Source organism: Geotrypetes seraphini, chromosome 11 (genome assembly GCF_902459505.1).
Source record: "Geotrypetes seraphini chromosome 11, aGeoSer1.1, whole genome shotgun sequence".
NCBI lineage: Eukaryota > Metazoa > Chordata > Amphibia > Gymnophiona > Dermophiidae > Geotrypetes > Geotrypetes seraphini.
The window spans coordinates 65,370,226-65,398,077 of NC_047094.1; the positions used below are offsets into that span (position 1 = coordinate 65,370,226).

At 43.6% G+C, this 27,852-nt stretch overlaps 1 protein-coding gene across 2 annotated transcripts in view; it reads right to left on the bottom strand.

The window, feature by feature from the left end:
• RGS11 (regulator of G protein signaling 11) overlaps positions 1-27,852 on the bottom strand; it is a 172,294-nt gene that overhangs the window by 36,454 nt on the left and 107,988 nt on the right. For both annotated transcript variants that reach the window (XM_033962575.1, XM_033962574.1), the window contains exons 13-17: positions 27,380-27,495; positions 24,315-24,402; positions 19,752-19,890; positions 13,863-13,945; positions 8,010-8,133 (exon numbers count right to left, since the gene is read on the bottom strand). In XM_033962575.1, coding sequence (XP_033818466.1) covers positions 8,010-8,133; positions 13,863-13,945; positions 19,752-19,890; positions 24,315-24,402; positions 27,380-27,495 — 550 coding nt within the window. The remainder of the gene's footprint in view (positions 1-8,009; positions 8,134-13,862; positions 13,946-19,751; positions 19,891-24,314; positions 24,403-27,379; positions 27,496-27,852) is intronic.

The following is a 27,852-nucleotide window of genomic DNA, read 5'->3' on the forward strand; positions in this document are numbered from 1 at the left end:
GTGAATGTTTGACTTTGATTTAAATGGGATTTTGATTAGATTGATAATATCAAACAGGACTAAATGATGTATGGGGCAGTTCTCATTTAGACTTATGTCTAGTGCTGGTCACCTATGAGTTACTGCCCGAGCCCATAATCCCTCATTTGCACGTCAAGGGCTCATACTGATGTCCATTATTTAAAGAACTTTTGTAACTATTTTGTATTTTTTCTTAGCTCAAACATTGTCCCTGAGGTAAAAAATAATCAGCCACCTAGTATAACTCCAGTTAAATTTGCTGGGTATATTTGCCAACACAAAACTTAACCCTCTCACCAGACTTTCTCCTAATGAACTTCAGCACTTTATGAGTAGGGGAAAGGCTTCAGAAGCTACAGGGCAAATTGTTGCTCCAGAGCTATGAAGGGGAGCAAATGATTCTCAACAGCTCCCCCCCCCACACACACACACTTCTATCATTGATTGCAAAAACTCCTACCAGCTAATATTTCTTCTTATGAATACTTTTCAATCTTAAATTCAAAAGCACTGGCTATTACTCAAACAATACGCAACTGACTGAATATCAAAAAATAAAGCAAGCGTGTCCTCTTTTAGAAGTATGCAGCTTGCTTCTCTGTGTCTCCCCACTTGAACACTTCAGAGCCCTGAAGAAATGAGTAATTCATGAAACGCTGGCCAACGTCGGCAGAACAGAAGCCGGGAGGAAACTCCGCTATAAATACAGTTTGCACAGAGACAGAGATAAGAAGAAGTGGGGAGATAAGACATGCTTGCTTTATTTTTTGATAGGGTACTTGAGGAGAAATGGCGTATCTAGGGATGGTGGGGTCCATTGCTGCAGCTGCGGGGATAGAGACGAAAATAAGGAAAGATGCCAGACCTCCGGGGGAGAGAAGGGAAACGGAAGGGGAGGACAGAGATGGATGGTTAGCACAGAGAAAGAAGAAAACGACAAATGGGCAGGAGACCCTGGCAAACGAGTTATCAGAAGATGTTTGTCTCAGAGCCTGGGACCAACATGATTTGAATAATGACCAGACAACAAAAGGTAGAAAAAATAATTTTATTTTCTGTTTTGTGATTACAATATGTCAGATTTGAAATGTATATCCTGCCAGAGCTGGTGTTAGACTGCGAACATGAGCTAGGATTTAACAGAGAGAGGAAAAGTCTTTTTTGTTTGTTTATTTTGTTTGCACCACAGCACCAGTGTGTGTAGGAGAGGGCAAAGGGGTGGGTGAAGAAGCTATAAAATAAACCCACCAGGATGTTTTGAAAAACAAACAAACACCCAATTGGGCAGGAAAATCGAATTAAATTTTTTTTCCTGAAATCGGGCAGCACTAGTCTGAAGTAGCAAAAGCGACTGAGGGTAGTAGCACCTTATAGATGAACTAGTTAGACTTCAGTGAATTGATTAACAGGGAGATAAAGTACCCTAGAGCTATGATTAGAGCTGAGGAGGTTACACTGATGTCAAGAGAAGAGCTAACATCATGGGAACTGCAATATGAAGTTCTCTGTGGATTGTTTCCACATGAATTTCTCAGGCTCCATTTAAAGTTAGCAACAGAGCTGCTGTTTGGAAAGGATGTGTGGTTGCAATCCAGCCAGAAATCAGTCTCCTAGGACCTACACTCAGAGCAGAGAATAAATAAAGGTCCAGTTGAGGGGTATGGCTTGCTGCACCTCAGGAACTCTTTGCAAAAACACTGAGGGCTCCTTTTACTAAGCTGGGATAACATTTTTAGCGCACACAAGATTTTAGCGCATACTAAACCCGCGCTACGAGGCTGGAACTAACGTTAAAGTCTAGCGTGCGTGGCAATTCAGTGCGCGCTAAAACCGCTATCGCAGCTTAGTAAACGGAGCACTGAGTGGTATAGGAAATAATAAATAGACTTGAAATTTGGTTCTGCCAGGTTCAGAGAAGAAAGAGTGAGAAGGGCTTGTAAAGAGAGGAAAGACTCCCTGTGGGCATTTCTAATTTCCATTCTTGCTTAATATTCTAAGACACATACTCCTGATATTTTGCTATCAGATAGAAAGAGATGTTACTCCATTGCAAGCCTGCTTGAATGGAGACGGAAGAATTTGACAGTTTTCAAATGATTATTAAAGCAGCATTTATTTTTGCAAGCAGATGTGGGACCATAAAAGTGCTGTAATAGTCTGGATTTCATTGTATGATATTTATATTTTGTTGAGTTATTCTTCTTGTTTGTTTTTTAATATGTACTCCACCTTGGTTAAAGGCGGGTTATAAATTGTAATAAATGAAATGAAATATTCAGTGCCAAACTGGCTATGTTTAGCAGTTAAAATAGGCCACATAAATAGCAGGCCTGTCTAACTGCTAAGCACCTAACCTGTTAGTGATGAGTATCAGCTTAACCAGTTAGGTTACCACAGTCAAAAATGAAACTGGATATTCAACGCTAGTCACCAGACATGGCCTAGCATTGGATTTCTGGTCTGACCACCAGCATCGGGCAGTCACCGTGCAGTCTTAAGCTGGTTCAATATGAGAGGGAAGGTGCTTAAGTCATGTTGGGCTGAATTCAGTAACTGGCACTGACAAGTAGGTGCCAGGAAAAATTCACTTCACACTTGACGAAGAATTATTAGTGCAGGGAGGGCTTGCAAATGAGATGTGAGGGGGAGGGGGGGGGGAATTCAGGACCTGATATAGGCAACTGCCCAGGGCACCAAATTTTGAAGAAACCAAATATCCAGGAGAAAGACAAGCCTGCCCCCTGCTTACTTTAGGACATGTAAAGTTGAGTATCGCCACTCGTCTCAGTCAGACTTAATCAGACTTGGTGGCGGCAATCTAGTATCTACGGGTATACGTTAAGTATATGCCACGTCAGAGCTTTTCAGATAAGGTTTCAATTTAAATAAATAATTAATCTAATGTATAACAATTTTTATTGAAAGAATCAAATAATCAGTACAATAGGATAATCCAGGGCAGATGAGAAGAGGCAGATGGAGCTGCAAGCAGTCAACGCGTGGATGCGGCGCTGGTGTGAGGAAGAAGGATTACACTTTGTGCGCAACTGGACGACGTTCTGGGGGAAGAGCAAGCTCTAACAGGAAGGATGGACTCCACCTCAGCAGAGACGGAACGAGGCTACTTGCAAGCAACATCAAGAGAGAAGTGGACAAGTTTTTAAACTAGGAAAAAGGGGAAAGCCAACAGTCAACCGAGAGAGTCGATGGTTCGGGAACCGGTATACCAGGAGAATACCGTGCAATAAGATAGAGGGAAAGACTCACCGGATTACAGGCAAGACAAATCGAAAAGGACACAAGAGGAAGGAAATGCAAGAAAGGAACAGGCCGCAAACTCAAGTGTATGTACACGAACGCAAGGAGCCTTAGAAATAAGAAGGGTGAATTAGAAGCCATGGCACAAAAAGATAACGTTGACATTATAGGAATCACGGAAACATGGTGGACTGAGGAAAATGTCTGGGACACAGTGCTACCAGGATACAAACTATACCGCAGAGACAGAGTGGCTCAAAAAAGGTGGGGGCGTTGCCATATACGTCAAAGAGGAAATTGAATCTACTGGAGAAAACAATGCCACGCCACGGATAAGTTAGAGTCTCTATAGGTCAAAATTCCAGGAACAAATGGCCTTGAAACGAAGATTGGCATTTACTGTCGACCCCCAGGACAGTCTGAAGAAATTGACGGAGAAATGACAGACAAGATTAAACGCAACTGCAAGGGAGGCAACACAGTAATCATGGGTGACTTCAACTATCTGGGAATAGACTGGAACCTAGGCACCTCCGGCTGCATTAGAGACCAAGTTCTTGGATGCTGTAGGCGATTGCTTCCTGGAACAACTTGTCAAGGAAAATACTAGAGGAAATGCAATTTTGGACTTAATTCTAAATGGCCTGCGAGGACCGGCACAAGATATAGAAGAAGAAGGGACGCTGGGAAGCAGCGATCACAATATGATCCGCTTTGATCTGGACGCAGGGGAGAAACATCGGTCCAAAACGACAGCCAAGGCACTGAACTTCCGAAAAGGGAATTACGAAGGGATGAGACTCATGGTAGGGAAGAAGATTAAGAAGCGGATAAGCACTGTAAAAACGCTAGAGCAAGCTTGGTCACTTTTTAAGGATATAGTCACCGAGGCGCAAAATCTATATATACTGCGTATCAACAAGAGATCCAAGAGGAAAAAGATCAAAGAACCGGCGTGGCTCACTGTAGAGGTGAAGGAAGCGATCAGAGACAAGAAAACTTCATTTAAGGAATGGAAAAGGTCAAAAAGGGATGAAAACTGGATCAAGCACAAACAACATCAACGCAGGTGCCATAAGGTGGTAAAAGGGGCCAAACGAGACTACGAGGAAAAATAGCTAAGGAGGCGAAGAACTTCAAGCCGTTCTTTCAATATATTAAGGGGAAACGACCCACGAAGGAAGCGGTGGGACCATGGAATAAAGGGAGCGCTAAAAGAGGACAAAGCAATTGCTGACAAACTGAACACATTTTTTGCGTCTGTATTTAACGAAAATGTACACAGCATACAGGAACCCATTAGGCTAAATGCTGGAAACGAAGACGGAAAGCTGACAGGATTGACGGTCAGTCTAGAGGAGGTGTGTAGGCAGATTGATAGGCTTAAGAGCGATAAATCCCTGGGACCGGATGGCATCCATCCGAGGGTCATCAAGGAACTGAAAGGGATCATAGCAGAACTGCTACAACTAATAGCCAATCTGTCGATCAAATCGGGAAAGATTCCGGAAGACTGGAAGGTGGCGAATGTTACGCCGATCATCAAGAAAGGTTCGAGGAGAGATCTGGGAAACTACAGACCTGTGAGTCTGACCTCGGTACCGGGAAAGATGGTAGAGTCACTGATAAAGGATAGCATCATTGATCACCTTGATAGACACGGGCTGATGAGGACCAGTCAGCACGGTTTTAGTAAAGGCAGATCATGTTTGACAAACTTGCTGCACTTCTTTGAGGGAGTAAACAGACAGATAGACAAGGGTGATCCGGTCGACATTGTATTTCTGGATTTTCAGAAGGCGTTCGACAAGGTTCCGCATGAACGACTACTTCAGAAAATTGCTAGCCATGGAATCGAGGGTGAAATACTCACGTGGATTAAAAACTGGCTGGAGCATAGGTAACAGAGAGTGGGGGTAAATGGACAATACTTGGATTGGAAGAGTGTCATCAGTGGGGTGCCACAGGGCTCGGTGCTTGGACTCCTGCTCTTTAACATCTTTATAAATGATCTGGACATAGGTACGACGAGCGAGCTGATTAAATTTGCGGACGATACAAAGTTATTCAGAGAAGTGAAGACGCAGGGGGATTGCGAAGATCTGCAACGTGACATAATCAGGTTCGAGGAATGGGCATCGACAAGGCAGATGAGGTTCAACGCGGATAAGTGTAAAGTGATGCATGTCGGTAACAAAAATCTCATGCACGAATACAGGATGTCCGGGGCGGTACTTGGGAGTTCTGATCGACAAGTCAATGAAGCCGTCCACGCAATGTGCGGCGGCGGCAAAAAGGGCAAACAGAATGCTAGGAATGATAAAGAAGGGGATCACAAACAAATCAGAGAAGGCTGTACCGGGCCATGGTGAGCCCTCACCTGGAGTACTGCGTCAAGCACTGGTTGCCGTACATGAAGAAGGACACGGTATTACTCGAAATGGTCCAGAGAAGAGCGACTAAGATGGTTAAGGGGTTGGAGGAGCTGCCGTACAGCGAAAGATTAGAGAAACTGGGCCTCTTCTTCCTCAAACAGAGGAGATTGAGAGGGGACATGATCGAAACATTCAAGGTACTGAAGGGGATAGACTTAGTAGATAAGGACAGGTTGTTCAAGGTAGGGAGAACGAGAGGGCACTCTCTAAAGTTGAAAGGGGATAGATTCCGTACAAACGTAAGGAAGTACTTCTTCACCTAGAGAGTGGTAGAAAGCTGGAACGCTCTTCCGGAGGCTGTTATAGGGGAAAACACTCTCCAGGGATTCAAGACAAAGTTATACAAGTTCCTGCTGAACAAGAACGGGCGTTGGTAGGGCTAGTCTCGGTTATGGTGCTGGTCTTTGACCAGAGGGCGTGAGCGGACTGCTAGGCATGATGGACCACTGGTCTGACCCAGCAGCGGCAATTCTTATGTTCTTATGTTCCAAAAATACATTTAATACAATATGAATCACAATAATATTTCATACAAATTTAAATCATTCTTTCAAATTTAATTTCCATATGAACTAATTCAATCTTATCTATACCCCCCTTAATTCCATCCCCTATCCCCTATCTTCTCCCCTAAATGAAATCCCTCACCCTGGATGAAAGTTGAGAAAAATAAAGAATTAAAATAAATAACTGGAATGTAATTAAACCTAATTTTCATACTAAATCATTGATAACCAAACTTCGTACTCTTGGTGAAAGATTCTGAATATAAGGATCCCAAGCCTCCATAAAAAGACAAGTTTTTTTAGGCGAACCTCGAACCTCCCAACTCTAAAATAAAAATAAGCAATGTAATTCATTCCTCCAATGCCAGAAACTTGGAGATTCTTTCTGCAACCAAAATTGCATAATACATTTATGCCCAATCATACAGGCTTTCTGAAATAAAAAGACATTTAAATTGGCCAAAAAACCTACAAGCTGATGCTTTACCAAAAATTATTCCCCTAGGACAACCCACTATCGAATAATGAACACAAAAAGAACATGAAAATAACATGTTTAGATAAGAAATATAAGAAGTATTTCTTAAAAAGTATATACGCGTATATGAGCTGATGAAGAGGCATAGTGGCGGAAACTCTATAAGTTGTAGCACCTTGTGTACTTTAGAGTGCCGCTTCGGATGGCTCTGGGAATATAAAAATACTGATTAAGTCTGACTGAGGCGAATGGCATTACTGAACTTTATAAGACCTTTTTCGATAAAAAGGGATTGGTTTGATGTTCAATTTAGATATATTATATACTATATAATCAGACCTTTCAAGTGATTCAGTCTCAACAGTTTAAGTACTTTAGGGCATGTGCTATTTCAAGTTTCAAGTTTATTTAAAATTTCTTAAACCGCCTAATCAGACTTCAAGGCAGTGTACAATATTGATAAATCTCTGTAGCACACGGCTTCCTCCGCTCCTCTTCCAGCTCTCCAGTCTTTGGATTTTTGATATCATCGCCCGACCCCTTTCTCTGCAATGACTACCAAAATCTTAAATCTGGTCCTGGGGATTTGTTGGGGGGTTCTGGAAAGACAGGAATTTCTGTAGAGGGGAAGAGTAAAATGAAAAAGTGGAGAATCCACTTCCTGGCATACTGGGCACACAAACTGGCAGTCTGGCCAAGGTCAACCAGCAATTCCTGCCCACCAACCAGGGTGCTCAGTGAACGTATATTCACCATGGCAAGGGATATTGTGGCCCCCCCCCTATCAATCATGGCTAGCAGAAGTTAGTGGAAAAGCTAGTGTTTCTAAAAACATAGCTTCCTTTACTTGTTTTCCTTGAATTCCTATCTGACTGGAAGGAAGAATGAATGCAGAACTCCTTTAATACCATCTCCCTCTCATCTTGTGTGTAATAGTTGAGCTTTCTTCCTTTTGGGGGGATTTTTCACCCTGCTTTCACATCTTATTTAGTCTCATTTCAGGTCTCATGTGCCACGTGTATGAATACAAAAGAGGTTTCCAAACCTGTCCTGGGGAAACCACATCCAGTCAGGTTTTAAGGATAACAACAATGAATATGAATGATATAGATTTGCATACCATGGAGGCAGTGTATGCAAATCAATCTCATGAATATTCATTGTGGATATTTGAAAACCTGACTGGCTGGGATTCTTCCAGGAGAGGTTTGGGAATTACTGGCTTACAAATACACAGCAGGTTAGAAAGGCTAGAAGCAAGATGAGAGCAAAGTAGAGAAGGCAGAGGTGCACAAACAGTTAATTTTCCACCTGTGACACAGCTGCAGGAGGTAAAGCGCTACCCTTCCCATTTGTAACCATCTCCAACTCTCCTGAGGGAAGCAGGGCAGGGCTGGGGCTGGAGTGTCGCTGCCGCCTCATGAAAGGAAAGACACTGCAGAAGAAGAAAAAATAAAAACGTCACATAGAGAAAATGAGAGTCAGAGAAAGTGAGATGACTCATAGAGACAGACAATAAAGGAGAAAGAAAATCATAGGAGAGGATGGGATGAAAAATTGTACTCCATGGACAAGAAGTATGCAAAAAAAACCAACTGTCAAATAGAGAAAATGAGAGTATTAGAGAAAGCGAGATGGACTCTTAGAGATAGCAAAGGAGAAAGAGAAAAATCAGAGAGAACAGGAAAAAATGAGTTAATGAGAAAGCAAAGGACAAAGAGAAAAACATTTCAATGAGAGAACCTGTCAGGGGATCTGTCAGAAAGCAAAGGAATGAGGGAGAGAAGAAAAGGGAGTGAGATTGAAATTTCCACATGAGGGAAGGAGAAGAATAAACTGTGAAAGAAAAGGGAAGAGAGAACACTGAGAGAGAGAAAGAGAGCAAGGGGAAAAGAGCGGAAGACAAGCTAGGGAGTAAGAGAGAGAGAAAGGCAGAAAATGAACTACAGTGTCAACAACAGAAAGAGAGAGGGAGGGGCGAAAGACAGCAATAAGTCTCAAACAGATTATTAATATAAACCCCAAGGACCAGAGTGAAGGGGAGGAGGAGATTGCGTGTAAAAGGGAAATAGGACCATAGGAAGCAATAACACTGCAATACTCTGGGGTACAGAGCTGTGGGAATAGGTTATGTATAATGCCATTGGAGGAGGTTATACTCAGTAAACTGAGGAAGCAGAACTGTAATGGGCAGGTGATATTTAAAATACCCCTGAGGAATAGAGCTACGAATAGAGGGTGACTCAATTTTTGGAAGCAAACACAAGCCAGGAGATCAAAAAGCACTAAGGTCTGTGATCACAGTGGAATCCTGGTGAAGATGGCCTCACGCCAACGTTGTATAGGACTTCTGTTAGCTGTGTTTAACAAAATGCTTATTTCCTCTGGCAATAATACAGGCACCAGGTCATTTGTCAGGGTGTTGGATAAATTTAAAGAAAACTGAATTGTTTGGATTAGAATGCTGCTTGTCTGCAAACTGACCTGTTTCCTTCTAAGTTGGCACCAGGCTGCTTTAGGTAGCTGGAAGAGTATTTGTCCATGATCTTGGGTCAAAGGCGTGGAGGGACATAATAAAATAAAACAGTCTAAGTCCCCTTTTGGCCTAGGTCAGGGGTAGGCAATTCCGGTCATCGAGAGCTGGAGCCAGGTCAGGTTTTTAGGATATCCACAATGAATATGTATGAGATGGATTTGCATGCATTGCTTCCTTGAGATGCAAATTAGAGAATGACACGGGGAGCGATCCCCGCAGCGAACCGCTGCGTGGCTGCGGTTTGGCTGCGGGTTATGGTGACCTCATTAGCAAATCGCCGCAGACGCGGGGACAAATCCTTTCACCGCCCGCAAAAACTGTGAATAGATTTGTCCCCGCAGGCCAATGTCCCCCCTTCTAGGAACCGCTATTTACCTGTGTTTCACCGTGCTCCTCATTTGTCAGATCAACCCTTCCTGCCAATAGAACCCGCCCCCCCCCCCCCCCCGACGATCGTCCTCAGCCCTTCATGCCGACAGAACTAGCCCTCCCCAACGATCGCGGCAGGAGGGTACCCATCCCCTCCTGCCTACCCCAACAGCCCCCCCGACGATCGCAGCAGGAGGATATCCAACCCCTCCTGCCAGCTCCCCAACAGCCCCCCTATGATCACTGGTAGGAGGGTGCCCAACCCCTCCTGCCGGCACCCCCAATGGCCCCCTATATCGCCAATAGGAGGGTGCCCAACCCCTCCTGCCGGACCCCCCCCCCCAACGAACCCTCCCACCCCGGAACCCCCTTAGTCTTACTTTCCAAGATGGACCGGACAGCTCCTCGCTCGTCTGGCCAGCAGGCCTGCCTCCGTCCAAATGAGGCGGGCCCGCCCCTCCCCTCCCCTGCCCAACCCACAGGATCCTAGGGCCTGATTGGCCCAAGCACCTAAGGCCCCTCCTATAGCGGGAGTGGCTTTAGGTGCCTAGACCAATCAGGCCCTAGGATCCTGTGGGTTGGGCAGGGTAGGGGCGGGCCCGCCTCATTTGGACGGAGGCAAGCCTGCTGGCCATACGTGTGAGGAGCCGTCCGGTCCAACTTGGAAAGTAAGACTAAGGGGGTTCCGGGGTGGGAGGGTTCGTTGGGGGGGGTCCAGCAGGAGGGGTTGGGTACCCTCCTGCCGGCGATCTTAGGGGAGGCCATTGGGAGGACCGGCAGGAGGGGTTGGGTACCCTTCTGCTGCGATTGTCGGGAGGGCCGTTGGGGGGGGTCTACAGGAGGGGTTGGGTGCCCTCCTGCCGTGATCGCTGGGGGGAGGGGAGACTTGCAGCCGTAGCCGCGGTCACTATGCTAATCACGGCAGGGAGATCTTTGCCGCGATTAGGTACAGCGGCCGCGTCTACTTACCATGTAGGCTAACATTGTAAGCATTTAAAGTACATGTCGTGTTTGTTTTTGCATTGCTAGCCCCAGGGGTGGTGGAAGATTAGTGATTGAAAAACTGTATGAAAAATAACTAAATTTAGTGATCAAAATGTGTCAGTTTTGAGAATTTATATTAATTAATTTTTTCTCTGCGTGTTTTGTTTTTGTATAGTTATTAACTAATATTTAACTAAGTTTTAAAGTTTTAAAGAATGTTTCCTTTATACGTAAATAAAGAAAAGTATATAAAATCGTACCCGTTTGAGGCTTTTATGTATGCAGCGGTGACGGTGACGGGGCGGTGAATGGGGTTGCAGTGGCGGTGACGGGGCGGTGAATGGGGTGGCAGTGGCGGTGACGGGGCGGTGAAGGGAATGGCGGTGACGGGGCGGTGCAGAGGATGGTGAGACGGGGACGGGGCGGTGACGGGGACCAATTTTTTCACCGTGTCATTCTCTAATGCAAATCTATCTCATGCATATTTATTGTGGATATCCTGAAAACCTGACCTGGCTCCGGCTCTTGAGGACCGGAATTGCTTACCCCTGGCCTAGGCCCTAAACGCTGAAAGTAGAAGCAGGGAAAATGTCCATTCTCAAAAAAAGCCAGATAATGAGGACAAAACTCTTAAAAAGTGGATTTCTTGCTAGACCTCAAACACCCAAGGCACTACTTTTAATTCTATTCGTACCCTTACTGGAGTGGTGTTTTCATCATTGGTCTTAGCAAAGAGCATGTGCAATAAATATTTTTATTAATTTTCAACAGGCTCTGCATAAATTATAAAGTGCATAGAGTGCCATAAAAGTGCTATATAGTGCTGTAAAGGAAAGGCACTTATCTTTGCACCTGACGGCTGCCCAACTGTTTCACTTCTAGTTTCGTCAGGGGCTATGCCTCCTTTGTTACAAGCACCAACATTTATAGTTAGAAAAGCCCTTTCTTTGAGCTGAAACCACCGCTATTCGTAGCACTGCACCCAGCCGGGTTTTTGTTTTTGTTTTTAGAATGGCCTACCTCTACATTCGGCTGTTTAAACACCCAGACCACCAGTACGTCTACACTTACAACACATTACCAATCAAAAAACAACCTAAGTCCCAAACGCCCAAAACAAGACCTTTTAGACGAAGTAGGGGCCAGTCCTTCGTCTAAAAATTGGATTCTGTAACCGGTGTCTGGGGGTCTATGCGTTTAGAGGCAAGGGAAAGGCCTAAGCTCGTTTTAGAAACATTTAAAACCAGCTTTGATTATCGGTACTTGGACGATCTGGCTTTTTGATCGTCCAAGTATGGATTTATGCCACTTTTTAGACGTTTTTTGGTTTTATGAGCCCCTTAGACCAGTGATTCCCAACCCTGTCCTGGAGGAACACCAGGCCAATCGGGTTTTCAGGCTAGCCCTAATGAATATGCATGAGAGAGATTTGCATATGATGGAAGTGATAGGCATGCAAATTTGCTTCATGCATATTCATTAGGGCTAGCCTGAAAACCCGATTGGCCTAGTGTTCCTCCAGGACAGGGTTGGGAACCACTGCCTTAGACTACAAGCCACTTCTAGCAAACATAACGTGACCATTTATTTTTTTCATCAAAAGGGGACATCTATTAATTGTCAGTCCCGCCCCCAATACCACCCTAGCCCCACCCCAATCATGCCCTAGCCCCACCCCCAATCCTGCCCCCAATTTCTTCCATTCATTTTTCATGTACATATAATATCTTATTAATTCATAATGGTAACCTTAAAATAAAAAAAAAACTACAAAGCACACTATACGCAGAGAAAATGTTATCATTTATATTTGGTGGGGGGTTTCAAAGATGTCAAGGCAAATGACTTTAAAATATGCAATGTCAGCTCAGTAACTATAGAAAAATAGACAAATATAGTGCAAAATATAGACAGCAGATATAAATTCTCAAAACTGACACGTTTTGATCACTAAATTGAAAATAAAATCATTTTTCCTACCTTTCCTGTCTGTTGATTTCATGAGTCTATGGTTGCGTTTCCTTCTGTCTGTGTACCCTTTCTTTCTTTCTGCACTCAGGCCCAACAGTTGTCCCTTTCTATTCCCTCCCTCCTTCCTTCCTATGTCCTTAGTGCCCTCAGTGCCTCCTTCCCATGTCCTTAGTGCCCCTTCCCATGTCCTTAGTGCCTCCAGTGCCTCCTTCCCATGTCCTTAGTGCCCCTTCCTATGGCCTTAGTGCCCCCAGTGCCTCCTTTCCATGTTCTTAGTGCCCCCAGTGCCTCTGTCCTGTGTCCTTAGTGCCCCCAGTGCCTCCTTTTCATGTCCATAGTGCCCCCAGTGCCTCCTTTCCATGTCCATAATGCCCCCAGTGCCTCCTTCCTATGTCTTCCCTTGCCTTTGTCCCTCCCTCGAAGCCTGCCTGCTTGCCTCCTTCCCTCCCTCCAGTGCCTGATTCAACCTCCCCCCTCGTGTACCGCCGCAGCCTGCCTCCCTGTCACGCTGATTCAAACCCTGGCCCGCCGCCGCTGCTTCTTGCCTTCAATTTTGACGTCGGAGAGGAAGTTCTGGGCCAGCCAGGCAGCAATTAGCTGGCTCAGAACTTCCTCTCTGATGTCAAAATTGACATCGGGAAGAAGGCAAGAAGCAGTGGCGGCGGATCAGGGTTTGAATCAACGCGGTAGAGTGGGAAAGTGATCGCCCGTCCTGGTGTACCCGCGCACAGCTTCGGGACGCTGTCTCAGAAAACGGAACATTTCGGTGTCCTGAAGCAGTGGGTCGGAACAACGGGAAGGTCAGTCCAAAAACGGGACGTATGGTCACCTTAAGCAAACATTAAACTAGCTGTAAGCCTACAATCCCTCTACTACAAGTCTTACTATGGCAGGATTTCCACATTTATATGAACATTTCCAGAGAATCATTTTTCTATCAAAAAAGCCCTCTATTATAATATATAGTATATCAGCCAATATTCAAAGTGATTTATGTAGGAGGGGAGAGGCTCCTGCCTGCTTAAATTACCTGGGGCTGCCCAACTGCCAGTGGCCTGTGGTCAGGACCTTCAGTGAATCCCCAGTTCTACAGCCCTGCTTTTTTTGTTTTACTTTTTGCTTGATGCAGTTTGATCAGCTCAACCAATGAAACTGCATAAAGCACAAAGTTAAAAAAAGAAGAAGAAGAAGAAGTATTGCTGAGGGCTGGGGATTCACTCAGCCACCTGGCAGCATTGCTCTGTTAAAGAAGGTCTAATTGGTTCTCTTCTGCAATAGGAATCAGCATCTCCCATGCAACTCACCCTTTCTTGCTTTCCAGAGGAATAAAGGCCTGGCTGATCAGATTCTTGTACATGTCTGACTTCAGATATCTGGAATAGGAATCCTGAAAAAGAACAGAACAGATTAGGAAGGACTAACACTCCAGGTATCAATTTTTTCACTTATGAAGTCTATGATCCAACCTGGAATTCAGTGCTCACTTATATGCACTTCATTAAGAGGGAAATTCATCAAGCAGAATTATGGCCTTAATGCACGTTAAGGAATTAGCACACGCTAAATACTAAAAACCCGTTCTGTACCTATGGGCTTTTAACATTTAGCACATGCTAATTTCCTTAGCATGTGTTAAGGACATATCACTGCTTGATGAATTCCCTCTTAAATCCTTTACAGGCCTTATACTCAGCAATTATAATTCTATCCAATAAAGCAATCTACATAGTTCCTGGCCCTCACCACTGCTAGGGATGGAACCTGAGAAAGGTTGCTGAGGTGCCCCTTGCTATCCTGAAAGCTATTTTGGGGAAAAGCTCCAGAGAACTCTTATGGTTACCATATGGCTTCAGAAAAAGGAGGCTGGATTGAGACATCCAGGTTTTACTTCCACTGAAAGCAATGAAAATAGGCTTTCTTAGAGCCCCCTAAGATGGGATTCTCCCATATTGGTTTCCCTTCCAGGAGGGGAAAGGGGAGGGGGATAGAGTCGGGGGATTTTGCGAGCGTGCCAGGATAGAGTGGGCATCTCTCTTGCTGCTAGCGGTGGGTGTCCAGAGATTGTGTGAGCTCAGTGGGAGAAAATGGGTATCTCTCCTGCTGATCTTCAATTTGGAGTTGGGGGGGGGGGAGGGGGCTGAGCTATCAAACCTTACTTTCCTGTCAATGCTTGAGCCAATCAGCACTCAAGCACTGATCAGAAAGTAAGGCTACAACAGCTCAGACCTGTAGGCCAATTTTAGCCGTAAATGTGGCACAGTGAGGTTAGGGAATCACTCAGCGATGATAGAAAATCGTTCGGAGTGCTCATTTTAATATTAATGACCTTGTTGTACTACATTTGCATGGCAGTATCGGAGACTGCTAGAAAACTCGAAAAAGACCACGGTATGCTGTTTTAATAAACCGTCGCTAAAATACATGCACGCTAAACCAGCTGGAACCGGTTTAGCAACCGCGTTAAAGGCAACCTTAAGTTTTGAGAATCTGGCTGTCAGTGACGAGTCACAAGTCATCACTCAGACAGTGTGCCTTGAGCAGTGGTTGTAGGTGGTTGTGATATTACTTTTGTAGGGAGTATGAACATTAATCAAACATTTTCTAGGGGTGAGGGGTATTGAAAAGGTTAGGAACCACTGATCTAGATCGAGCGGATTGTCTTCTAGAAGCAGAAGAAGACTGAGAGGCTTAGACAGTGCTTTCATAGTGTCTGCTTTTTAATTTTATCAGCCACTTCTTTAATCTTGACTCCAAACAGTTCATCACTCTTGCAAGGAACATCTGAAAGGCATTCCTGGACTGACGTTTCCATATCAGAGACTCTGAGCCAAGACAATGCATAGCAATTGCCAACTGCTGATGTTCTAGAACAGCCAGTCAGGTTTTCAGGATAGCCCTAATGAATATGCATAAGAGAGATTTGCATATAATGGAGGAGACAGGCATGCAAATATGCTCTATGCATATTCATTAGGGCTGTCCTGAAAACCTGACTGGCAGGTGGTCCTCCAGGACAGGGTTGGGAACCACTGTTCTAGAAGAAACATCAAATGCATCACATATGCCCAGTGGCGTAGTAAGGGAAGGGGTGGGGGGCCGATCGCCCCAGGCGCTGTCATGTTGGGAGAGCCAGCACCTTTCCTCCTCTCCGCCCCTCCCCCCGCTCCTTCCCACTCCTCCCCAGCTGCACTTTCACTTCCCCTTCCCCAACGTACTTCTAGCTCTTTGCCGGTGCGAGCAGCAGCTCCAACCTGCTGTTCATGCTGGCCTTGGTACTCCCCCCTGACGTTATGGTTCCCCCTGATGTTATGGGTCCCATGACTAGGAAGTGATGTCAGAGGGAGAGTCGACACTGGCAGCAAGTTGGAGATGCTGCTTATGCCAGGGAAACTAAACAGGTATGGGGAAGGGGCACATGCATGCGTGGAAGAGAGGGCGGAGAAGAGGACAAAGGGGGTGCCACCACCCTGGGTGCCTCCCACCCATACTACACCAGTAAATATGCCCTACCTAGGAATTTTCTTGTCGTGAACAAGTTCTTGGATAAATGTTGGACTTCTTTAAGTTTGTCCTGAGAGAGGAATTCCTCATACTCTGAAAATTGTATTAAGCAAGGATTTTAAATAAATGGAAGAACCTGATAGTTCACAATTCTATTTATGAGCGTGGATGATTGAAAAATGCATTTACCAAAAGAGTCTAGTATTCTGGCTTTCCTTCCTGGAGGAGCAGACGCATAAGAGCTTGAGATTCATGAGCGTTTTAGAGCAGATTCCACAACTAGAGAATGATATTGAAGTTGTGTTCTGTCAAACCCTGGACACTTTTGTATTCTGTATATTTTTTTTAGAAGATTCGGAGAGTTTTTTTGTCTTAATTTTTTTTAGGAGCCACCTGAACTGAAAGAGGGATTTCCCAGTTCTTAAAAAGGATATCTTTCATGTCCTTATGTACAGGCACCTTGATTCAGTCAATTGGTGGTGATTCATAGTCAAGAAGTTCAAAAAGCTCTGAATGAAGTTTTCTCTTTGTCTCCATTTTAATAGGAAAAGTTTGACCCATTTGCTTTATAAAGCCAGTAAAGGATATGCTCTCTGGTGGAGACTTATGCCTTTGAGGTGGAGGAGAAGGATCAGAAGGCATGCCATAGGACACTTCTGCTAACACATGTGGCAGATCCTCATCAGAGTGGTTTGAAATATCTGAGTCAGATGCCTCAAACTACTCTCTCCTAGATGAGTCTGGGAGTGTGCGTTGAAAGGAGTATTGACTGTGCATTGAGGAGCACTGTGGCAGGGGTAAATATTCTGGCTCTGCTGCTGCTGATGTATGTGGTGAATAGGTACATGCCAACCCCGATGCTTGATATTGAGCAGGAGTGCATGACCTTGTCCTCAATCGAGGCCTCTGTATCCTCAGGCTGGGCCGAGGCAGGCAAGGAAGCCAAAAACAGCACTATTCTCCATTTAAAAGCGTTTCCATTAATTTACTTACCACAGAAGTCAGACTTACTGGCCTGTAGTTCCCTATGGGGCAAAGACCTAGGAAAACTAATCACACACTCAAACAACTATAGCGAATTTAGGAAACACCTAAAAACATACCTGTTCTTGAATTACATAGGTAACGAATAAGGTCAATAGCCCCCTTCGTAATTCCACCCACATCTGATCTTGCAAACTGTTAACCTCTAATCTCTATACTATGAATGTTCCAATCAATTTATGAAACTTTTCTAACTCATTGTAAATAGCACGGAACTTCCCGGTCCGGCAGTATATAAACTGTTGTTATTATTAATGTTGTTAATATCAGATGTTCACTGTTATACTCTGTAATTCGCTGTCTGTACAGTTTCACCTCATTGTAAACCGCCTAGAAGTCGCAAGATTATTGGCGGTATATAAGAATAAAGTTATTATTATTATTATTATTATTACTTCATCCTTACTACCACTTTTGTGGAGAGGGACCACATCCACCCTTCTCCAGTCCTCCGATACCACTTGCGACTCTAGAGAAGCATTGAAAAGGTCAGCCAGCAAAGCTGCCAGAAGTTCCCTAAGTTCCTTCAGTATCCTCGGATGTACACCATCCAGCCCCACCGCTTTGTCCACCTTTAGTTTAGCTAGCTCCTCACAGCCTGAATCTCCTATTGGAGAGTCAGCATTTGCATCAAAAGAGGCATCAGTGTGGAATCATTCTGTGGTGCATGTTGTCTGGACGTGGAAGACCTCGATGTCAAGGCACGGCTGTGAGGAGACATTATCTAGAGTAATGGAGTTTGATGTATCTTGCTTTGATGCTTACAATGTATGTAGGAGGCCTGTGACGGGCCAAGCGGTCATTTTCCCATCACATTGCCAGGATATGCAGTGCTCCGGCCAGGTTTTCTAACAACCCTCTCTGTATTCACACGCATATGCACTTCTAGATACTCTTGAAGGTATAACAAACTCTTTTATTGGTGTACAGGACCTGAGTCTGTTCCTTCACAAGCTCAGAGAAAACAAAACTCTATACTTCAGTCTCTTAGTCCAGTGTAACTGTTTGTTCTAAAGACAGTATCAATTCCTATTCAGTGTTTAGTCAGTTAATCAGTTCTCAGCAATTTCAAAACCTGCGTGGCTTACACTAGACATTAGCTGTTCCTTTCGCAGCAGTGTTAGGCTCTTCAGCAGACAGTCTCATCCAAATAAACATTGGCTTACCTTAGCCAGCACCTTTACCGTCCAAGCTTCCAATACATTCAGCAGGCTTCTCATCCAGCCAAGCACAACACCACTCACCATACCAGCTCTTCCAAGCAATCCTTTCCAGTATTCTCAGCTTTCCCTTAATCCACAGCTTCTGAGACTTCTCTGCTCAGGGAAGTCTATTTGTGGAGGCTCTCACCTTCCCACAGGGACCTCTCAGAATGAATCTCAGACTGGGCATTTGAAGCTCTTTCTGCCTGGGTTCCACCCCATGACTCAGCAGGGTAGCCTATTCATGCAGTTCAGCTCCACCTGCTGGATGAGGGTTGAGCTCTGAGCTACAAAGCTCAATGCATCTTGGACCCTGTAGTTCAGCATCATCTATTGGATGAGGATTCAACTCTGAACTACAGAGCTTAATGCATTCTGGACCCTGAAGTTTATCCACTAATTGGCCAGCGCCCTTTACTGTCCACTTACATAACATCACTTGTAAGGGAGAATCCCTGACTCCCTCACAATGCCATTGTATGCCTAGAAAGGGAAGAATGTTTATGCTTCTTAGCTTTCTTATGTGCTCCCTCCTCTGATGGGTGAGGCATAGAGGAAGACGACATTGAGTCTTGCCTTTAAAGAAAGCCCTATGTTCAACACTCTCTATGTGGTGTCAATGTAGGCTGTGTGTAAGGTCCTGAATCTCCTGCCATGCTCGATGTCGATGCCGAACTATAAAGTCTTTCACACTGAAGTTGTTGGGCTTTAAGTGTCTTCTTTTGCATATGCAGACAGAGGTCACAACGAATGTCCAATGGTCAGGGCCTAAACACTGAACATACCAATTATGGGGATTAGAGCCATATCTGGCCACTGGCATTGAATTTCCAGATTCAGTTCAGTTGCCAAACACTTAATCTGTTGGCCAGCTAAGGCACAGCAGCCAAAAGATAGACCTGCTTTTAGGTGGGTTTATCTGGTCACCAGACTTAGCCAATGACCTGATGAATATTGGTGGTGACCAGCTATGTCAAGCGACATAGCCAGTCAACAGCCAATCAACTGACTGGGATATTTAGCGGGAAATAGCTGGCTATCTCTCACTGAATATCAGTAGTTAGCCGGCTTAGGGGTATTTAGCCAGCTGGGAAATGTTCCCAGCCAGTTAAATACTGATGAATATCAGGTAGGGTGTATTCAGAAACAGGTCAAAAAATTATGCATACAGTTCCAAAAAATTTTCTATCAGCTTTTGCATCTCCTGAAGAAGCAAACATACAGCTCTGCAAACTGCTAATTTTATTCAGGGCTGGAAAGGAATGACTGAAGGATAATTGCACTCAGCCCTCAGTACTTTTTTTTCAGTCATTGAAATGTATAAATTTACATTTCATGGCTTTGTTCGTTAATTGGCAGCACTTATAAGTATATGGAATATAGCACTACTGATACCCAGTGCTGAGTGTGAAAAAGAGACCCCCTAACTGCACCAATGGAGAGTACCTTTTTCATCAGCATATAAATATGCATCTGTGCTTCATCAAACACATAACGGTGTGGACTCCTCACACCTTCCATGGTTTTCTCCATGGTTTTACTGTCAATGTTCACCCACTTGGTGGCTCCTGGGGCCAGGAACTGCCTGCTTGGCAAAAAAGAGAGGCAGATGCAGAAAAGAGAGTGAGAAGTGGACAGAGATTTAATAGTAGACATTCAGAATATAGCTTCAAAAGGTGAAGTATTACTAATAGGTGATTTTTTTAATTTTAATTTAATTTTAATTTATATATATTTATTGAATTTTTTTCAATGTAATCAAGCATAACTTGTACAGAAAGGAAATTCAGCAAAAGAATTAATAATTATACATATACTTCAATCAAACATCTAATATAAGCTAAATCTCTACTCAAGTCCACAATTAAGATCCAAGGTGGATGATGGGCAAGTAATACAAAGAAAATTTAAATTAAGTAAATTATTACTAGTAGACTGGAAATACACCTTTCCTTAATCTAAGCACTCATGTTCCATCTTTCTCCAAACATGAAGTTGATAGAAAGGTTGTCAGTTGAGATGGCTCAAAGAAGACAAATTTATGTGAACGATAGTTAATTACACATTTACATGGATGTCGCAAATAAAATGTAGCCCCTAGAGCCATAACACCAGGTTTCCTTAGCAAAAATTCACGTCTCCTCCGCTGGGTCTCCTTGGCCAAATCTGGGAACATCTGTATTTTACAACCTAAAAATTCTTTTTGTTTATTCTTAAAGAAAAGTCTCAGCAGCCAGTTTTTATCTGGCGCGAGCGCTACTGTTATAAGTAAAGTTGCTGGTTCCACCAATTCTTTATCCGATGTTTCCAGAATATTAGATAAATTCATAGAGTCCTGTCCCATATTCTGTTGTTGTTGTTGCTGTTGCAATTTCTTATTTGGAAGGTAATAAACTTTTGTAAATGATGGTAATGTTTCTTCAGAAAGCTCCAATATTTCAATCATATAACGCTTAAGCATTTCTCTAGGGGCTATCATAGGCACCTTAGGAAAATTAATCAGCCTAAGATTGTTATTCCGGGAAAAATTTTCCATTACCTCCATTTTCCTTCTTAAATCAGTATTATCTTTAATTAGTGTCTCAATAGTTTGTTTAGAAACCTTTATATCTTGAAATGCATTCTGTATTGAGGTCTTAGAGTCCTCAATTTCACTTTTTAAGTCTTTAATGTCAGTCTCATGTTTATTAATTTTATTTTCAAATAGTTGTAATTGTGGACTTATAGACTTTGCCAAGTTAGCCACTAAATCCCAGAGAGAGTCCAATGTTACCTCCTGGGGCTTCTCTATTTGAAGAAAGTGTAACTTAGGTTTATTTAGCTCACCCACTGGCAAACTGTCTCTTCCAACGTCGTGTTTGGTTCCTGCTTCCCCCTCTGCTTCCTCCTCAGTCTCCGCATTCGGGCTTCCCTGCAGCAGCAGGGGCCCCGGCAACACAGTTCCCTCGTTGATCTCCTGAGCCTCCGGGAGGAGGTGAACTCCAACTTCCGGGAGAATTTTAATTCAATTTAATTTTACTCATTGAATACGTGTTAGGATGTACATATCTTGTTTATCTCTATCTTTATCTTTCCTACCTGAATATGTTTAATGGATTTTCTTTTAGTAATCAATTACATTGTAAACCGCTTAGGTCAGTAAAATGTGGGAGCGGTATATCAAAAATCTTCAGAAACAAACATTTTAACATGCCAGATGTTGATTGGAGTATCCCTATTGGGTTTTTTTCTAGAAGTAGGGAAATCCAGTAGTAATCTCTGAAAATTGAGGTTTCCTCGCTAATATTAGGTATTGTTATTGATTCATCTCTTAGATTTAAGGATCAGCTAAATTCTCTTTAAAAAGTGTTTCTTTAGCCTTCGTATTCTGAGAAGAGTGAGAGCACTCTTGCATCAGCAACACTTCTCTGTTTTGGTTCAGTCAATTATCTTATCAAGGTTGGATTATTGTAACTCAATGTACCTGAAGTCAGTCTGCAGAGACTTTAATTGATACATAGCACTGCTGCCAAGCTCATTTTTGGTAAAAGCAAATTCGATTACGTAATCCCATTGCTCAAGGAATTACATTGGCTTCCAGTGTATCTTAGAGTTCAATTTAAGTATGTTTGTATTGCATTTAAAATTCTCTTTGGCATTTTTATTACTTTGGTTCCTTTAGATTGGAATGTACACAGATCTCATCTCGCTAGGAGTTCAAATAAATTAAAACTTACATTTCCTTCCCTTGGGGTAAAAATAGAACTTTTATAAGAAATTCAGCCACTCTTTCATTTTCAAACTAACTGAGCTCTGGAATGAGATACCGCTTTCACTTAGAAGTCTAGGCCCCTTTGTTTTATTTCAGAAAGCTCTAAAAACTTTCTTGTTTACTAAACACTTTGGAAACTAAGCCATTCTAGATTACATTCTTCTTTTATATTTATGTACTATACTTACATTATTGTAAACTGAGTCGAGCACCTTTTGGTTGAAGACCCGGTCTATAAAATTAAGGTTTAGTTTAGTTTAATGGAACCCACATGGGATGGGGTCATACTGGTCTTAGTGCTTACACACGGCGAAAGTGTTTCTGATGTTAGAGTGTGTGATCATCTGGCATCCAGTGATCACCACAAGATGTGGTTAATATTAAAGCAGGTGTAGAGAGGGCTCATTCAAAAGTAAAAGTTCTAGACTTTAAAAAAAAACAACTAACTTTGTTCAGATGGGGGACAACATCAAGGAATTGTAATCTGGATGGGGACATCTGGAAGAAGAGGAAAAGCAGTGGGCAAAACTGAACGGAGGTATTAGAGCAACATACCATTTTGTAAGGAAAGTAAGTAAGAGGAAAAGAAGGCTGCTTTGGTTCTCAAAAGTAGTAGCTGAGAAGATAAGGAGAAAGATTAGCTTTCATAAACTACAAAAGATTGCAGAAAGAGGAAGACAGGCAAAAATATATGGAAAAGTTAAGAGAGGCTGGTCAAGTAGTCAGGAAAGATAAAAGAAAAAAATAACCAATATGGTAAAATGGGGGGGACAAGACATTTCTTAGATATATTAGTGATAGGAAGAAGTGCAAAAGTGGTATTGTGAAACTCAAAGGTGAAGGGGAGAAATATGTAGAAGCTGATAAAGATAAGGTTGAATTTCTTAACAAATATTTCTGTTCTATATTCACTGATGAAGCGCCAGAAGCAGGACCGCAGAAGACAAATGCATATAGGATTGGAGGTGTAGTAGACCCTGATCGATTTTCAGAGGATTGTGTTCGGAAGGAGCTAGCTAAACTAAAGGCAGACAAAGCGATGGGGCTGGATGGTGTATATCTGAGGGTACTGAAGAAGTTTAGGGAAGTTCTAGTGGCTCTGCTGATTGACCTTTTCAATGCTTCTCTAGATCTTAATTTGGCCATACAGGTTGAAAAGATGACAGCAAAAGCTAAAAAGATGCCAGAGTGCATAGGGAGAGGTATGGCCAGTGGGAAAAAGGAGGTATTGATGCCCCTGTATAAGACTGTGGTGAGACCTCATTTAGAATAATGTGTACAGTTCTGGAGATCACACCTTCAAAAAGATATATACAGAATGGAGTCGGTCCAGAAGAAGACTACTAAAATGGTCGGTGGTATTTATCATAGGGCATAGGTACATTAGATAGATTGTGAGCCCACCGGGACAGATAGGGAAAATGCTTGAAGTGCCTGTATGTAAACCGCTTTAAGTGTGGTTGTATAACTACAAAAAGGCGGTATACAAGTCCTAATCCCTTTCCCTTTCCTATATTGGGAAAGACTTAAAGATCTCAATATGTATACTTTGGAGGAAAGGTAGGAGAACAGAGATATAATAGAGATGCCCCCCAACACCCACCGTACCTTCTAATGAAGACTGGCAGGAGGGATGCCCACTCCCTCCTGCTGGCAGACCCACTTCTTCAAAATGGTAGGCTTCCCACTTCCCATGCATTCTGGGATACACTGGGAGGGGCCTAAGACCCTGATTGGCTCAGGCATTCCCTCTCATTTAAAAAAAAAAGCTGCTCCTCCTGCCCCAAACAGCTGAGTGGCAGGGAAAGCCTTGAAGCCGGCGTCAGCTTTGTGGAATACTGTGCCTCAGTTGATCAGGGCAGGGAGAAGAAGCTTGCCAGGAGGGAAGAGCTATGCCTAGCATTTGCTCTTCTGAGCAAGCATAGGCTCAATTCCTCCACCCTTTTACCAGCAATTCTCTGCATAGCTAGTAAAAGAAAACTTACCACAGTTTCAGAGCTTTGTGCATCTGGGTCTGATTCAAGACACACTCCAGGGAACCCCTCCTCCTAAAGCGCCTCAAAGTTCATGTTTTGTGGAACATTGTACAAGTATTTAGCACTGAGAGATAGCAGATTTCTGACAGTCAAGTGATTATTGCTATGTATTCACATAGATGGCTTTGAAAATTGCTTTCCCTGTTGGCTGGTATCAGAGAAGCTATCTCACTGATACACCACTGTAGTGAGTATAAGAAAGCTGGAGTTTGGATAACTTACTGGTACACCAAGTTCACCTTCTCTGCCAGTTTGGACTGATCTCCGTAGCGCACATCCTCACAGGCTTCCCAGAAACACAGGTTTTCCGCTGATATGGAAAATACAATTAATATTTATTATATGTTACAGTCTTTGAGATAAGTTACTTATGGCATTTTATTTCTCCTCTCACTCTCAATCCTTCCTTCCTTCACATCACATTTTATAATCTTAGGGTCTGATAGTTAAAGGATATACTGGGTCAATATTCAAAATGATTTAACCAGTGAGAAATTACTCCTAGATAGTTAAATTGCTTGTTCAGGGCTAACCAGTTTATTCATAGCACTTAACTGGTTAGTGCTACTGAAAATATCTGGTTAGTACCTATCTCAAAACCAGTTATTTTGAAAGTGATTTGGGGGCAGAGTCAGCACTTAACCAGCCAAGGTAACTGCATAAATAGGATTGCATAAAAGTCAGTCCTATCTTTATGTGGTGCCTCATAGCCTGTTAAGTATGGAATTACCTAGAATATCGAGCTTTGCTCGGGAAAATGGGTGAATGATTATGATGTGGCCATTGTTTGGGTTATCTTGTGTAGGTATTTGGGTGCACATTCCTACCTAGTGATTCTTGGGCTCACTGAGTTGTGGGAGGAGCTGTCCTAAAATTGTAAATGTCTCACCTCTCTTGTCACTTTCATCCTTTTCCTCACCCCTTAGTAATTCTTCCCTCCAACCTGATTCTTCTGAGAACCTTCTATCAGCTCTCTGCTGTTTGAGTTCCACACAGTTCCTCTCCCTGTCCTCATTTGTTTCTTCAGACCATCAGCAGTTCCTTTCCCTGTCCTCATCTGTTTTTTTTTTCTTCAGTCCATCCCTCAGCCACTTATCTTTGTATCACTGTGCATGCTTCTCCCAGCTTGCATTTAGTTCTACTCTGTTCTCTGTTTTTCATTCCATACATGTTCGCCACTCCACAGTTGTAGTCTGGTGCTCCAACAGTCTTTCTCAGTGCGTCCTAAGCCCCAGATGACCCCCTCAAATGATTTTTCCCATACTTCAGACCTAGCTAAATCAATTTCTCACACCTGAAAACCCGGATACCATATTTGGAGCCTCACAAACCCGGATGCATGGCTCCCCCCTGTTCCGCCCCGATCCCCTCCTTGTTCCACCTCCACTCAGTTCCACCTCCACTCAGTTCCACCTCAAGTCTCACCCCACTCCACCTCAGCCCCGCCCCCTCATAGCCTCATATTCTTCCCTGACAAGCTCCAGCCACGTCTGGGGGGCCTCGAACATACGCGGATGTGTGCGACATCATCCGCATATGCTCAGAGAGGCCCTCCAGATGCAGCCTGAGCTCATCGGGGCTTTCCATAACTCGGAGAAATGCTGGGTTTTGGAAAGTCTGTCCAGGAGCCTGGACAGTCCTCAAAAAAAAAAGAACATGTCTGGGTTTTCCCAGATGTCTGGTAACCCTACCCATATCTGAACTCTGATCCTTGAGCTAGATGCTTGTTCCTTGACCACTGGAGCAATATTATGCAGGCATGCTCCTATGCTCTGGGCTGCTAGAATAAGTTCTCTAACAGCATATAATCTTTGAGGTTTTAAACTGTGATCATTGCTGAGTTTCCAGAGATCAGGGTAAGTATATGGCAAAGATTCTGATGTGGACTTTGCAGGCAGAAAGATTGGCATGGAATCTTTGAGTGCCAGGGAAAGTGTCATGGTGTAAAAGGGGATAGGGAACCAGTCCCAGAAAATAGGAATGTGTTTGGAGCCAAGAAGAGCAGAGCAGAGCAATAATCCAAACCTGTGGCCAATGGGAAGTCACAAACTGGAGACAAGTTAACAAACGGAAGTCTCACCTGTAGAGGAGAATGAGAAGTGGGAAGCAGTAAAGGGATGGGTAAACCAAACCTAGAGTTACCAGTCACCTGGGAAAACCTGGACATGTCCTCTTTTTAGAGAACTGTTCGGGTGCCTAGAGGGATTTCCAAACCCTGGCAGTTTGTCTGGGTTTTGGAAGTCCCCGAGCTCAGGGTCACGTCTGGAGGCCCTCTGCACATGCCCAGACGTCAACGTGATTATATCATATGCATTCACACATGTGCATGATGTCATCACGTCAACGTCCATACATGCACAGAGGCCCTCCAGACCTTGGGGAAGGAGGCAGGAAGTTTATGTGAGGGCAAAATGGGGTGGGGCCAGGTGTCCTCTGTTTTTTAAAGAGGAAATCTGGCAACCCTAGCCAAACCTGCCTGGAACAGCAACTGACTAGGGAAAAATGCACTAGAGCTTGCTGGGGAATGGAGAAAATAGAAGGCTGTGCCAAGGGGGAATGAGAAGCAGAACAAGCTAAAAAGATTTAGGGAGTGGAGCAAGCAAAGAGCTATTAAATTTCCCACCCTCAAATATAAAACATCAAATTATACCTGTGCAGGAGGAGAAAAATTAAAAAGTATGGGGCGGGGGGGGGGGGGAGGACAAGAAGGAGTGAGTGGAAATGAAAAAAATAGAATAGATAGGCTGAGGGAAGAGAGGGACTGGATGAAGAAAAGTGCTATAAATACCTTGAATGCAGGGAGGGGGGGGGAAGAGAGAGAGAGAGTATGATGCTGATAAGCTACCAGGGGAAGAAGAGAGTGGCAGGACCCTAGCTTTTGATTTGTCAACATTACCTGCTCTTCTCTTGACATTTAGATAATGACTGGTCATTCACTACCAGATGTATTTCATTTTACCTTTGCTGGGTGAGGGAAAATTTGTTACGAGTTATGAGTTCAGCACCCCCAATCATTTAAAAAAGTTGTTTTCTATTTGAGCAAGGGAAGAGAGGCAAGAAAATGAAGGAAAAGAGAAATATAGAAGGAAGGAGGAGAGATAGAAACAGAAATAAAGATGAATTGAAATGGAGATGAGGCAGAGTAAAGGAAAGAGGAGAAAAAGATATAGAAGAGACAGAGGCAAAGAAGAGGTAGCCACGAAGAAAGCATTACAGAGGGGAAGGAAGAAAAAAAAAAGGGGGACAAGAGATAGAAGGGAATGAGGGAAACAGAGAGCATTTCTTACCACTGAACTCTTTCTCCAGGAAGTGCAAAAACTCCTTCCGCCCCCGAGGATCATTCAGGAGCTCCATGAAGCTGAAGCCCCAGCGCTCCACCCGCAGTTTGCTTGGAGTAGGCACCCTGTAAAGAAGGAGAGGCAAGTCTTCAGCATGAAACCAGTTTTAGCAAAACTCCTCAGAAGAGGTAATAGAGAGATTACTAGGTACTTAAAAAGCTCATAAGCTCTTCCTCTACCCCCATGATTTTAATAACTAAAGGACTAGGTAACCTATAGAAACATAATTGAAATCATACTTTTTCAGACTGTTTGCTCTGGAACAAAGACCACATGTATACTTTAACTTTGGATTTTGCATCCAGTTTCGAAAATATACTTCTAGTGCAAAAGTCATATGAATCTTGAACCAGTGAGTTATTCACCTCTAGTCACGAGTTGTATAGAAGGAATCATCTACATTTTTCTCTCTCTCAGCTCTG